The sequence below is a fragment of the Gymnoscopelus braueri genome (assembly GCF_963280865.1).
Source record: "Gymnoscopelus braueri genome assembly, chromosome: 13".
NCBI lineage: Eukaryota > Metazoa > Chordata > Actinopteri > Myctophiformes > Myctophidae > Gymnoscopelus > Gymnoscopelus braueri.
In genome coordinates, this window is record NC_137615.1 from 40,279,874 (window position 1) to 40,293,729 (window position 13,856).

Genomic DNA, 13,856 nt, shown 5'->3' on the forward strand with positions numbered 1-13,856 from the left:
TGCGCACTTGTAACATTGAAGGGTTGATAATGCCGAAATACAATGTATCATTTAAAAAGGGAATTTACATTATTGTAATTGTGTGTACTGTACCATCGAATTGACCTTGTCAAATGTATATGTAGGCCTATTGCATTTTTTTTATTAAATAATGCTCTATGCAAATGGAAGCAAATTCTGTTTTTTTTCACCCTCTCTTTTTAATGGAGAATGTCTGGGTAGCTCTTACAGTCAATAGAGACAGCTCCTGATTACAGCCGGATTTCGACTGCAGCACGCCACGCCACGCCACGCCACGCCACGCCACGCCACGCCACTACACTACACTACACTACACTACACTACACTACACTACACTACACCACATCACAATATCTACTGTTTCACAAAAGTACCCCCTCTCAAATCCACAGGTATGAGTAGCAGACTCCGGTCATTGACACGCCTTTGTAAAGTAAACATAGGTGGCGGTCATTGCTTCTTGCCTAATGTAATGTAGATGAGTGGCCAACTGTCCTGTACACAAATGCAAATCACCTGTGCGGGTGTACTCCAGCTATCGGTAAGAACCAAAATGAACCCTTATAACTGTGATTATAGTACAATACAAATTATAATGTATTACAACTATGCTAATTATAATACACTATAATGGATTATAACTGTGATTATAATACAATATAATCTATTATCATGTATTACAACTATATACTGTCTAAATAAAAACTCAGTGAGTGATCAGTCATTATGAAGTGTTTGGCCCTGTTTGGCCTAGCTCAGACCTTCTCAGGAGTGGTGCCATAATAGGCACCAATTTCAGACCCCTTTGACACCACTAAGCCCAGGTCCTTGTAATGGAAACGGCGGCACAAGTATGCGGTGTGGTGTGGTGCCATGCCAATGGAAATCCACCTTCAAGGGCGCTTCATCATCTGACCAATCACAGAGCTCCCGGCTTAAATTTCATTCATTTTCCAGCCAATAAAAAAAAAATCCCCTTCATTTTCCTTTCGCATTTCTAGCCAATGGAATCATCCCCTCGGCTTATTTACCTGTTAGCCAATGAAAATCCGACCCTCACCCCTTTCCCCAGCCAATCAATGTGATGTTTACACTGCCCCGGGCCCGCACCGCACCAGCCCACAAATTAGCCGTGGTCTAACTTCGCAGCTGCCGCATCCTCTCTCTTTAGTAAAAAAAATATATATATACACTTTCACTAGTCACCAAAACAAAAAGGTTTTAAGATGTTGAAAGCCTACTTTCCTTAGTGGGAACACTTGGAGACCCCCACCTCACGTCTAAAATACACTTTTTGGCCAGGAAAAAAAAAATTAACCGGAACGAAAAATCTGGTCAATAGAAAAGTTCCATTGACCAGATCTGTAGGGGACGCAGTGGAGTAACTAAAACATATTTTCCTTCCAGTGAAATGTTTTGTTATTTTCTTTTCTGGCCATTGTATTTTAGACGTGAGGTGGGGGGCTCCGAGTGTTCCCACTAAGGAAAGTAGGCTTTTGATGTCTTAAAACCGTCTTTGTTTTGGTGAGTAGCGAAAGTGTATTTTTTATTTTTTACTAGAGACGAGAGGCTGCAGCCGCTGCGCTACCGTGGGTGTGCGGACAACGACTTGAAAGTAACATAGCGTTAAAGGGCAAGACCACTTTGGTAGAGGTTTGGGTTGTGTAGTTACCTTGCCATGATGTAAATCCAAAGGTGGGCAAGAAATCTAAAATAATTGCTCCATTGATTAGAAATTGATAATTCAAAATATGCTCCTCATTGACTTACATTGTACGGTAAAACAGCTCTCAAAGTCACTCTTTTAGCACGTAAACGAACGCAAACTAAGTTGATTCAGACAATATAGAACATCACCAAACCCAGTACTGTTTTTTTTATTTATAAAAATGTCAACTTCCTGTTGATTTTGCCATTTTTAATAAGTAGAAAACCTGGACTGGATCCGCGGATCCGGATCCAGATCTTCAAATAGTAAAATCAACAGGAAGTTGACATTTTTATAAAAAAAAAAAAAACAGTACTGGGTTTGGTGATGCTCTATATTGTCTGAATCAGCTATGTTTGGGTTCATTTATGTGCTAAAAGAGTGACTTTGAGAGCTGTTTTACCGTACAATGTAAGTCAATGAGGAGCATATTTTGAATTATCAATTTCTAATCATTGGAGCAATTATTTTTGATTTCTTGCCCACCTTTGGAGTTACATCATGGCAAGGTAACTACACAACCCAAACCTCTACCAAAGTGGTCTTACCCTTTAAGGAGAACTCCTTCTAGCGCTATGGACCAGAGCTACCCACAAATATGCCTTCATTCAGGGGTATTCTTTGAGGGGGCCATAGAACAGAGAGACATTGGATTCAGATCTGGAGATGAGGAGGAGAAAAAGCGAACACACTATGCTCTTCGCAAAACACTGAAAACCGCTAAAAGGGAGTATGCAAAGGAGGTAGAAGCCCATTTTAGCTCAAACGAGCAGAGATTTATGGCAGGGGTTGAGAATTCTCACTGATTATAAACCCCCCCTTTATCCCTGTCACTTCCTGACGAGCTGGACAATCACTACTATCGCTTTGAAGCTCAGAGGAAATTGAGCCCCCTTCTCTACTCCCTGTACACTTACGACTGCATGGCTTTGTTCAGGTTTGCAGATTACGACCACAGTGATAGGCTTGATCACGAACGATGATGAAACGGCCTACAGGAGAGAAGTGGAGAACCTGGGCAGTACAGACAGCGCGAGTGGTGAAGAAAGCACAACATCGCCTCTACTTTCTCAGAAAACTGAAGAAAGCTGGCATGGGTCCAAAAGTCCTAAGAACTTTCTACAGAGGCACCACAGAGAGCATCCTGACTGGCTGCTTCACTGCCTGGTACGGCAGCTGAACCGAGCTCAACCGCATCAGCGGCTGTGATCTCCCCCCATCCAAGCCCTGTACGACGAACGCTGTGTCAGCAAAGCCCGAGGGAACATCAAAGATCTAAACCAGGGGTGGGCAGCATTTATTTCCAGAGGGCCACACTGACTTCAATAAAGTGAGTGGAGGGCCACACATTGTACAATTGAATTGAAACTTGAAACACATAGTGCTGAATTATGTTAAAACTGCATGAATTTGGTAGACATGCCGACTACTTTAGAATAAGGTCCTTGCTTTCACAACAAGAATTTTCTGGTACAAAATGTTGATCTTTCTTTTTCTTTTTGTATCACTCTGGTGTACTCTGTACGAGGTTACAATGAAAAGATTAAGATTCGTTTTATCTTATCTGATATGCACCACTCCATAGGTCACTGATAAAACACATTGCATTACGTTAATAAATATTGTTACAGGTGTCAGTAGCGTGTCTGTGGAAGAGTGTCAAGAGTGTGACAGTAGAGTGTGTGGTTGTGTCTACTACCTGCTACTACTAAAGAAGCTTGAGACACTTTAACTTTGATCAAACACTTGTGGAGATGGTAGTACTGTGGCGCCAGCTTTTTGTAAATGCCAACTTTTGATTCAGATTAAACTAGAGCAGTTAGATTAGATTTCTCATGTCATTTTTATTTTATATTAGGACAGTTGAGAGGTTTAAAAGCAATGGCAGGTTTAAGTTGGTTTATTTGTTTATTGTTTTGCGCCAGGTACTATTTTCTACTTAATGTTTAAAATCATGTTTAAAATTCTGTGTAAAATCATGTCTAACAATAATTCATTGTAAAATCATGCCATTCTAACAAGAAAAGGAAAAAGAAATGGTCAATAAAAACCAGACTTCCCATATGTGACAATCCTTTATTCCCCTAGACTTTAGGATCGTAACAATATGGACTCACGGCAGACTGTTTGTTACATTAAAAACATAAAACATTTGAATACATACATTTGAATACATGATGGAGGAATGCAGGTATGTACTCAAATGGCAAATATGAATTACTATTAATTGGAGTTAAATTAATTTGTCTCAAAACCATTAACATATGGCAGCCTTTTAAAATGTAGATTTTTTGGGGGTCATTATTAAAAAAAAATGTATGTCTTGGTGGGCCGGATTGAGATAGTCAAAGGGCCGGGTCCGGCCCCCAGGCCGTATGTTGCCCATGTGTGATCTAAACCATCCCAATCACAGACTGTTTGAGATGTTGCCGCATGGAAAACGGCTGCGCAGTCTCAAAGCTACTAGCAATAGACTGCAAAAAAGCTTCTTTCCACATACACTCAGGTACATGAACGATCTGACAAGAACCAGAACGAACCAGGGCAAAGGGAAATGTTAAGCTGCCCATATCATTTATATTAAAATAATATAAATGATATGAATGATATGCAACCTATGTGTTTACTAGCGTCCATCAGGTGGAGGGGGAGTCTGTTGTTTAATAGTCATAGGGGGAGGGGGGGGGCCTCCCCTGCGGCATATCAGCCGCTTCAAAACCACGTATGTGTGAATGGTTCAAGGTTCAAGGTTCAAGGTTCAAGTTTATTAATGTCCCAGATGGGCAATTGGGTTTACAGCCAGTCTGGGCGCATCTAGTGCAAGAAATAAAAAAGGAATTATAAAGTGCCGGCATAAAGTGCTTGTTTCATCATCATCACCGTCATCATCACAGTAAAGTGCAAGAGATAAAGAGATAAAGTGCTTGTTTCATCATCATCATCATCATCATCATCACAAGAGATAAAAAAGGAATTATAAAGTGCCGGCATAAAGTGCTTGTTTCATCATCATCACCATCATCATCACAGTAAAGTGCAAGAGTGAGCCCTTAGGCCTAATGCCCCAGTCTGAGAAGCCACACACAAAGGGAGTTACTTGTGTTGAGGGAAGGAGAAGCACGATTTGCCAGCTCACTTCAGGGACGCAAGTTGAGAGTTTGTTGAGTACAATGTGTCTTTTAGAAGATCATCTTTTCCAGTCTCCCAGTTCAGTCACTCTGCTGGGAGCTGTTGTTCTCCTGCTGGTTCTCTACCTCCTCTCCTCCAGCACCCAGGAACGAAAGAAGGAACCTCCAGGACCCAGGCCTCTGCCTCTGCTTGGAAACTTACTGCAGCTGGATCTCAGTAGTCTAACCACCTCCCTTTGCGATGTAAGATTTTGTTACTCATATGTATGTGTTGATTTGTTTCATACTGTATGTGACAAGCAAAAACACATGTAAGTGAAATATTAACTGTAAGTGAACATTATTATCAAGTGTCTTAAAATATATTTAGTTAGACTTGCACTCTGTAGAGCATCATTTTACACATTTTGTCTCTATAGCTATCCAAGAAATATGGACCAGTGTTCACAATCCACCTTGGACATAAGAAAGTAGTGGTCCTGGCAGGATACAAGACAGTCAAACAGGCTCTGGTCAACTATGCCGAGGAGTTTGGAGAGAGAGAGATCAGTCCTATATTCTATGACTTGAATAAAGGACATGGTAAAGTTCTGTATGTTTTGTGTAGCTTAGTTCGTTCATCACATATTTTATGTCTTGGACAAGTTTAAACATTTTTCTTTTTGTGTGTGTATGTAGGTATAATTTTGTCCAATGGTGAGTCCTGGAAAGAGATGAGGCGCTTTGCCTTGACTAACCTGAGAGACTTTGGCATGGGAAAGAAGATAAGTGAAGAGAAAATCATACAGGAATGTCATTACCTGATTGACACAATTGAAAAAAATGAAGGTAACCATATTATCTGTACTGTTGTGGAAATCATAATGCCACATTCAAATAAATGTTCCTTTCACAATATTTTCTTTGACCAAATATGGATTCTGTTTGTCACAGGCAAAGCCTTTGATTCAACCCAGGCAGTGAATTACGCAGCGTCCAATGTTATATCAGCCATTGTCTATGGGGACAGGTTTGAATACACTGATCCTGTGTTCCAAGAAATGGTTAACAGAGACCATGAAACCATACATCGCTTAGGATCATTTGCCATTCTGGTAAAGAAGGAAAATTGCTTGAGCTCCCTGAAGAGACATTATATTTTCTATGGTTTAAAGAAATATTCATGCTTGTCATCAAATGTATTAACATTTCTGAAGTATATCCTCAAGACATTAAATCCTGATTAGCAACCAAGCCAAATTAACTAAAGCGAAACACTGAAATATAACTGTGTGCGTGTGTGTGTGTGTGTGTGCGTGCCATTAATCTAATGGAAATCTAACCCACAACTACATCTTCCTAGTGGATTTTAAGCAAAATCCGTATAAGCCTACAGTCTTTAATCTGTATTAATTTAGTTATATGTCATGGAAAGAGTAGGTATCCTTAATATTTTGAACCCTCACTTTACAATGTAATTATTAGTGTGGTTGTCCTAACATTTACATTGTACTGCATTATATTGTAGATGTACAATGTCTTTCCCTGGCTGGGACCTTGGATAAAAACCTGGAGGATCCTGATAAAGCTTGTGGAAGACAACAAAGAGGAGACAAGAAGAATAATTAGGGGTCTGAAGGAAACTCTGAACCCTCAAATGCTCAGAGGCCTTATAGATTCATTCCTGATGCGGAAGAACAGGTTGGAGGTAAAATATCTACTCTAGTGGTAATTTTAGCCCTCTATTATACCCACCCATTACTATAATGTTTACTTAGTCACCTATATACTTTGTCACCTGTCTGTTAATATCAGGGCTCTGGAATCATGGATTCACATTATCATGATGACAACCTGGTCTACACTGTGATGAACCTGTTTGCAGCTGGAACCGACACTACAGGAAATTCAATTAGATTGGGTCTACTGTTGATGGCCAAGTACCCCCATATTCAAGGTAGACAAATCACATGACAGATATGAGCAGACAAGTACCGTAGCTTTCTCTGGTGAAATTCTATTTCAAGTGCTTACGGAACTGTAGGAGTATTGTAGAATGAATTCCTTTCCTGTTTTCCAAGATGAGGTTCAGGAAGAGCTTAGCAGGGTGACTGGAAGTCGTCAGGTGCTTGTAGAAGACAGGAAGAACCTACCCTACACTGACGCTGTTATCCATGAGATCCAGAGAGTAGCCAACATTGGTCCGCTGACAATTCCTCACATCACCAGCCAAGATGTCACCTTCCAGGGCTATTTCATCAAGAAGGTAAATTACTATTACTATACTAGGTAAACATTCTAATAAAGAAATATATTTGTGAATGATATGTTCCACAGAAAACATGAAACAGTCATTGTTTGGGGTTTATGTAACTGTTATTTTTGGGAACAGGGAACTACTGTGATTCCTCTACTTACTTCTGTCCTGAATGATGAGACTGAATGGGAAAGCCCGCACACATTTAACCCCAAGAATTTTCTGGATAAAGAGGGTCGGTTTGTCAAGACAGATGCCTTCATGCCCTTTTCTGCAGGTAAATGTTTTAGTATTTCTTTTTCAGTATTGAGTGTGGATTTTGCAGTATTTTGCCAGGCATATTGTAATTATCTCCGCCAGGCCGACAGGCGGAGATTATGTTACCCTCTCCCCCCCTGTCTGCGCGTCCGTCTGTGGACAGCTAATCTCTCTAGACAGATGCAGAGCTCTGCAGCTCAAATGGAAAACAGCAGAGGGCACTGTTCTTCCTTCTTTTTTTTACCCGGGGTCCCAGATTGGTGGACAGCTAATCTTGGACACCACTAGACCAATCGGGGGTGCCACAATGCTACAAATGTCATTTTGTCGCAAAATAAATATTAATTTTTCTTTTCACCATTTTGGGTACAATAGTCTGCTATTGCATCATGTAAATGACCGTCTAATACAGTTTACTCTATTCCGTTTACCTATAATTGCCAACTTTCTTTCTCAGGTCAACCACAGTTCTAACTGTTGCAGTAACTTCTTGTTTCAGGTCGTAGGGCATGTCCAGGAGAGAATCTGGCCAAGATGGAGGTCTTCCTCTTCCTCACCTCTCTCCTCCAGCGCTTTCGTTTCACTCCTCCACCTGGGGTAACAGAGGATGAACTGGATCTGATGCCAGCTGTGGGTTTCACCCTCAACTTTTCACCTCATCAGCTGTGTGCTGTCAGCCGACTCTAAATAGAAGGATAGTTCTTGCAGAATATTTTCCATGTGTTCCATTGTTGCATTGCTCATAAACAAGAACTTTGCTGATAAAGTCCTCATAATGGAGTGTATGTAAAGGGACTTTACCATTGTCATCACCATCACTCATGTACAGTATTACTGTTGGTGTAATTTACAGTACTATGCTACGATCAAAGGCTGATTTAAAGGAACAAACATTCACTCAAGTGACTGAGGAATGGAACCTGATACCCACAGAGATGTATTTATAATCATTTTATTATATGAAAATATTTTTGTTGGGGGGCTTTTGGGGCTTTATTCATAGTTTACATTAGAGACGGACAGGAAACAGGGAGAGAGAGATGGGGAGACATGCAACAAAGATCGTCGTGAACGGGACTCGAACTCGCGATACATTCCAGTACCTTATAAGCTTGTTTCTATTTACATGTCTTTCTTAAATAGTTTCCCATTACTGTATTGGATGATCATAAAGAGATATGTCAATAGTTATTGCATTAATTTCTTGCTGCCACAGTTGTATTGTCTGTCAGATCTTTAAGCTGCAGTCCATAACCTTTATGTTATGGACTGAAAGTGAGTGCTGGAATTCTACTGTATTCTATATGTAACCAGGTGGACCTGTTACTAAGGTCCACCTGGGGTGGGGTTTATTGGCAGACAAAGGGCTGGGCTGCATTTTAGGGGTTCCCCTTGCTGTAAGGTTGGCATACTTGAGGAGGACAAGAGCAGGAAGGCATGGCTTATGCCAGGCAATGCCCTTATTCCATGCTGTTGTGCTCCTTCTCCTCCTCCATTACGCCAGCCCAATGTATGTATTGGTATTGTATGTGTTGGTTAGCTATTATGATTGTTGGTTTTGAATGTTTACTGTACAGAAGGATAAATAGCCTTTTTTCTTATTTCCATGCTCATCCTTGGTTACACGAACCTGTGCATTGCATTGTTAAAGAGGACCTTCCCTCTAGAAAAAGGTGGAGTAGTCTAGTAGGCATTGTTTTATTACTTTTCCCTTCAAAAAGCCTCCCCCTGCCACATATATTTAGTTAGACTTGCACTCTGTAGACTAGAGCGTCATTTTACACATCTCACATTTTGTCTCTATAGCTGTCCAAGAAATGTAGACCAGTGTTCACAATCCACCTTGGACACATGGTGAGTGTTTGAGTGTTTTTGAGAATTTCTCTTACTTCATCCAGCCTTCTATTAAACTCCTGTTAACTGATGAGTAAGCAGACACATGCTATTATATGGGCACATTTCCTAATAATGACTCAACCAGGCCACACTTCCACTTCTTGAGATTCCAATTCCCTTTTCTGTGGAAGTCCCAGTAACTGCTGTCAACAACATTGACGTGTCATATAGGTCACCAGTAGTGGTCCATGACATGATCACAGGTGGTCCATGTTTGTCTCTTCTTGGCTATAGTTGAGTCTCATTTCTCATGTCATTTTCTGGCTCGAACCTTGCCCTGTACATATTCTTCAGGTGTGCCAGCATGAAAATACTACTGTCAGAGATGCGTTACAAAAGGTCGAATACATTTGGCTTTTACTACAAGCTCTGGGAATTGTGCCTCAACTCATCCAGAACTTCACAAGGGACTGTTTCAAATGTGCCTCTTGACAGAGTCTGTGGACATGGCAATGAGCTGATCATCTTTTTTGTAGTTAAGCTTGAAGTACTTTTGGAATTGATTGATTGATGTAGTTTTTTTAGTAAGACATGAGAATAGTACATGACAGTACATAGCAGTACATGGAAGTACAAATTCACAATACAAGGTCTACTAAACTGGAACTCTCATTAAGCACTAAGCTTGTTTAAGATGAGAACCCCATGCACACAAATCATGATGAAATATAAGAGGCAGATAGATATTTATCTGGAATTGAAGCATAAGCTTCCTCAAAGGACCACTGATAATGTTTTAAATTCCTCTGTCCTCAAATACCAAGTTACTAAGTTTCTCCAAAATAAAATAAATATGAAAATAATTAAAATAAATGTAAAAGAAAATCTTCCCTTTCCTACATTACTGAATGCATGATCAGGGACTACATGCAATACCTCCACGGACCACCAGTGGTCCACGGACCACCAGTTGAAAACCACTGATGAACGGGGATCATCAGGGGGGGACAAGTGAAACTGCTATGACAACAATGTCAGTATCTGAGCTGTGAATCATGGTGTGTCAGATGCTATCATCTGCAGCTCTGCCTCAGATACTGACATTGTCATAACCGTTTCACTTGTTCAAAGACTTGGCCTGAATTAGCTGTGGATTGCCTTTGGAAAGGGAGAAGGACCTCAGATGAATCCCATTCATGAAATTGCATCAGCTATTGGAGCAAAGTCATCAGGTCTTTGCTTCTTTCATGCATTCAATGGATGCCATACAGTTTTGTCCTTCCATGTAAAGGGAAAAAGGTCAGCATGGCAGACATGGAACGTGTTTGAGAAAATATCCCTGGTCTTCTACAAAGTCGGTTCAACAACTGTAGCAGTAAATTATAAACATATGCAAGTCATTGAGGAGTTCATAGTACTCATGTATGATAGAAGTAGTAAGAAAGGAATGTTCTGGCCACTGCAAATGCTTTAAGTTTGGACTTAGCTGCACACCCCTCTGTGGCTGTAGTTGCTAGCACACTTGTTGTAACTCAGCATAAAGTTGGCAGTCTCTAAGCAGTCAGTCATTTTAGTAAGATATGCACTGAACAAGCTTGTAGACACTAAGAAGACACGAAGGAGGCCTGCCACTTACCCAACCGCCATTGTGCCCAACCGTATCCACTCTAGATCGGATGTGTAAATGTCAAAGCAAATTGTTGCCAGTCTAGTGGACTGTGACCTGTCCATCGGCTCACTTGGAGGTAGCCAGTTCTCCCCATAGGTTTCAGTCAATGAATCTAAAAGTGCAGATTGTAACTGTGGAGAATTAGCCAGAATTTGATTAACAGAACACATTTATGCATGAGGTTGACTGTTGCAGATGTTACCCGTTTCCTGTTCCAGATCAGTGCCCCATAGCTTCATTTGATTGCTTGGCAGCAGCTTTGAATCGGACAGACACCTTATGTTTACCGTTCAAATCTGCTGCCAAGCCGAGCCATCAAACTAACTTTTGGAAACCTGGGACCAGTGGTGTAAAGTAACTAAGTACATGTACTCAAGTACTGTACTTAAGTACAATTTTGAGGCATTTGTACTTTACTTGAGTATTTCCAATTTCCAATACTTTTACTTCTACTCCACTACATCTCAGAGGCAAATATTGTACTTTTACTCCACTACAATTATTTGAAACCTTTAGTTCTTAGTTACTTTGTGGATTTTCATTATTATTACAAAACAAAGACCACTTCAGCCCAATACATATTTCGGCCATTTGAAAATAGCCGAACTGTAGATCTGCTATTTTCAAAATATTTTTATACATTTTGAAAACTTGAAATGGGACATTCTGCACAATGAGTACTTTTACTTTTGGTACTTTAAGTACATTTTGATGCCAATACTTTTGTACTTTTACTCAAGTACATTTTGGATTCCGGACTTTTACTTGTAACAGAGTATTTCTATATTGCAGTTTTGATACTTTTACTTAAGTATAACATATGAGTACTTTTTCCACCACTGCCTGGGACTACAGTTATGCACAGAGTCTATTTACAAAATGAATTTGAGGTTGAAAATCTTTTGTATGTGCACGTTAACTTCGCCCCAAACTGCACCTAACTTGTCAAGTTAACTACCACTAACCTTTCTCAGCACAGTTAGGTTGCCGATAGCCAAGTGGTTCAGGCGCATACCACTTAAGTTGTGATCGCTGAGTCCTGGGTTTGATTCCCAAACCTGGTGGACCTTTGCTCCTTGTCACTCCCTGACCTTCTCTCCCTGTTTCCTGTCTTCAGTGGCGTGCACAGACATTTTGAGGGTTAAGTAAAAAAAAGCTCAAGTTAAAAAAAAGGGCACCTTGTGCGGCGCACAGAACCACTGGCTGCCCTAGTAGTGTGATATTTATTACAGGCACATCTTGTACGTCGTAATTGCATGTATTTGTTTCAATAGCCATATGCTGTCTGATGCAGATGTGTAAACAAAACAAAAAAGGGCACCTCTGGTCCAGAGGGCAAAGGGCAGGTGCTCTAGCACCACCTAGAGTCTATCTGTGCACGTGCCTGCCTGTCTTTCTTCACTGTGTAGACTATCAATAAAGGCAGAAAAAGCCAAGAATATATATTAAAGAGAGAGGGGTCCCTTTTCAGAGCAAATATTTTTGATGGGTCATCACAGCTGCAGGTAATAACATTCGTTGTTGGTGTGTTTTCTATGGTTTCAGGTGTTGCTGTGTGCCGGCATGGACAGCTCTTTTCCAGTACTCCAATAATTAAAGTTATTACCTCCAGCTGCATGCGGGGCTTAAGTAGGCCTAATGCCCCAGTCTAATAGAAGCCTCAAACAAAGGGAGTTACTTGTGTTGAGGGAAGGAGAAGCACGATTTGCCAGCTCACTTCAGGGACACAAGTTGGGAGTTTGTTGAGTACAATGTGTCTCTTAGAAGATTATTTTTTCCAGTCTCCCAGTTCAGTCATTCTGCTGGGAGCTGTTGTTTTCCTGTTTGTTCTCTACCTCCTCTCCTCCAGCACCCAGGAACAAAAGAAGGAACCTCCAGGACCCAGGCCTCTGCCTCTGCTTGGAAACTTACTGCAGCTGGATCTCAGTAGGCCATACAATTCCCTTTGTGATGTAAGATTTTGTTACTCATATGTATTGCTTTGTTTCATACTGTATGTGACAAGCAAAAACACCTGTAAGTGAACATTATTATCAAATGAGTGTCTTAGAATACATTTAGTTAGACTTGCACTCTGTAGAGCATCATTTTACACATCTCACATTTTGTCTCTATAGCTTTCCAAGAAATATGGACCAGTGTTCACAATCCACCTTGGACATAAGAAAGTAGTGGTCCTGGCAGGATACAAGACAGTCAAACAGGCTCTGGTCAACTATGCTGAGGAGTTTGGAGAGAGAGAGATCACTCCTATATTCTATGACTGGACTAAAGGACATGGTAAAGTTCTGTATGTTTTGTGTAGCTCAGTTCATTTGTCAGTATCTTTTATGCCTTGGGCAAGGATAATGTTTCTCTTTTTTTTTTTGTACATAGGCATAATTTTGTCCAATGGTGAGTGCTGGAAAGAGATGAGACGCTTTGCCTTGACTAACCTGAAAGACTTTGGCATGGGAAAGAAGACTAGTGAAGAGAAAATCATACAGGAATGTCATTATCTGATTGACACACTTGAGAAACATGAAGGTAACCAAATCTCTACTGTTGTGGAAAACATAATGCCACATACAAATAAATGTTCCTTTATATATTTGTGACCTAATATGGACTCACTCTGTTTGTCACAGGTAAAGCCTTTGACTCAACCCAGGCAGTGAATTACGCAGCGTCCAATGTTATATCAGCTATTGTCTATGGGGACAGGTTTGAATACACTGATCCTGTGTTCCAAGCAATGGTGAACAGAGACAATGAAGCACTACATCTTTTAGGATCAGCTGCCATTCAGGTATAGAAGGACAAGTGCTTGAGCTCCTTGAAGAACTAAAATATTTTCTATGGTTTTAAAGAAATATTCATGCATGTCATCAACTTGTATTAGTTTTAATTAGATAAAATGTATGAAGTATATCCTCAAGACATTAAACTCTGATTAACAACCAAGCCAAATGAACTAAACATGAAACATAACAGTCCGTACCTGTACACTTAATGATTTTC

General features: G+C 40.5%; 2 protein-coding genes across 2 annotated transcripts; both read left to right on the plus strand.

Moving 5' to 3' along the window:
* Window positions 1-4,899: 4,899 nt before the first annotated feature.
* On the plus strand, window positions 4,900-8,038 carry LOC308099578 (cytochrome P450 2K1-like; the record flags this gene model as incomplete). Its single annotated transcript, XM_080448315.1, has 9 exons — window positions 4,900-5,100; window positions 5,277-5,439; window positions 5,536-5,685; window positions 5,791-5,951; window positions 6,365-6,544; window positions 6,652-6,793; window positions 6,918-7,102; window positions 7,229-7,370; window positions 7,851-8,038. The coding sequence occupies 9 exons, from the start codon at window positions 4,900-4,902 to the stop codon at window positions 8,036-8,038; spliced, it is 1,512 nt and encodes a 503-aa protein (XP_080304441.1).
* A 4,569-nt stretch (window positions 8,039-12,607) lies between these two features.
* Window positions 12,608-13,650, plus strand: LOC308099579 (cytochrome P450 2K1-like; the record flags this gene model as incomplete). Its single annotated transcript, XM_080448316.1, has 4 exons — window positions 12,608-12,808; window positions 12,974-13,136; window positions 13,233-13,382; window positions 13,484-13,650. The coding sequence occupies 4 exons, from the start codon at window positions 12,608-12,610 to the stop codon at window positions 13,648-13,650; spliced, it is 681 nt and encodes a 226-aa protein (XP_080304442.1).
* Between the last annotated feature and the right edge of the window lie 206 nt (window positions 13,651-13,856).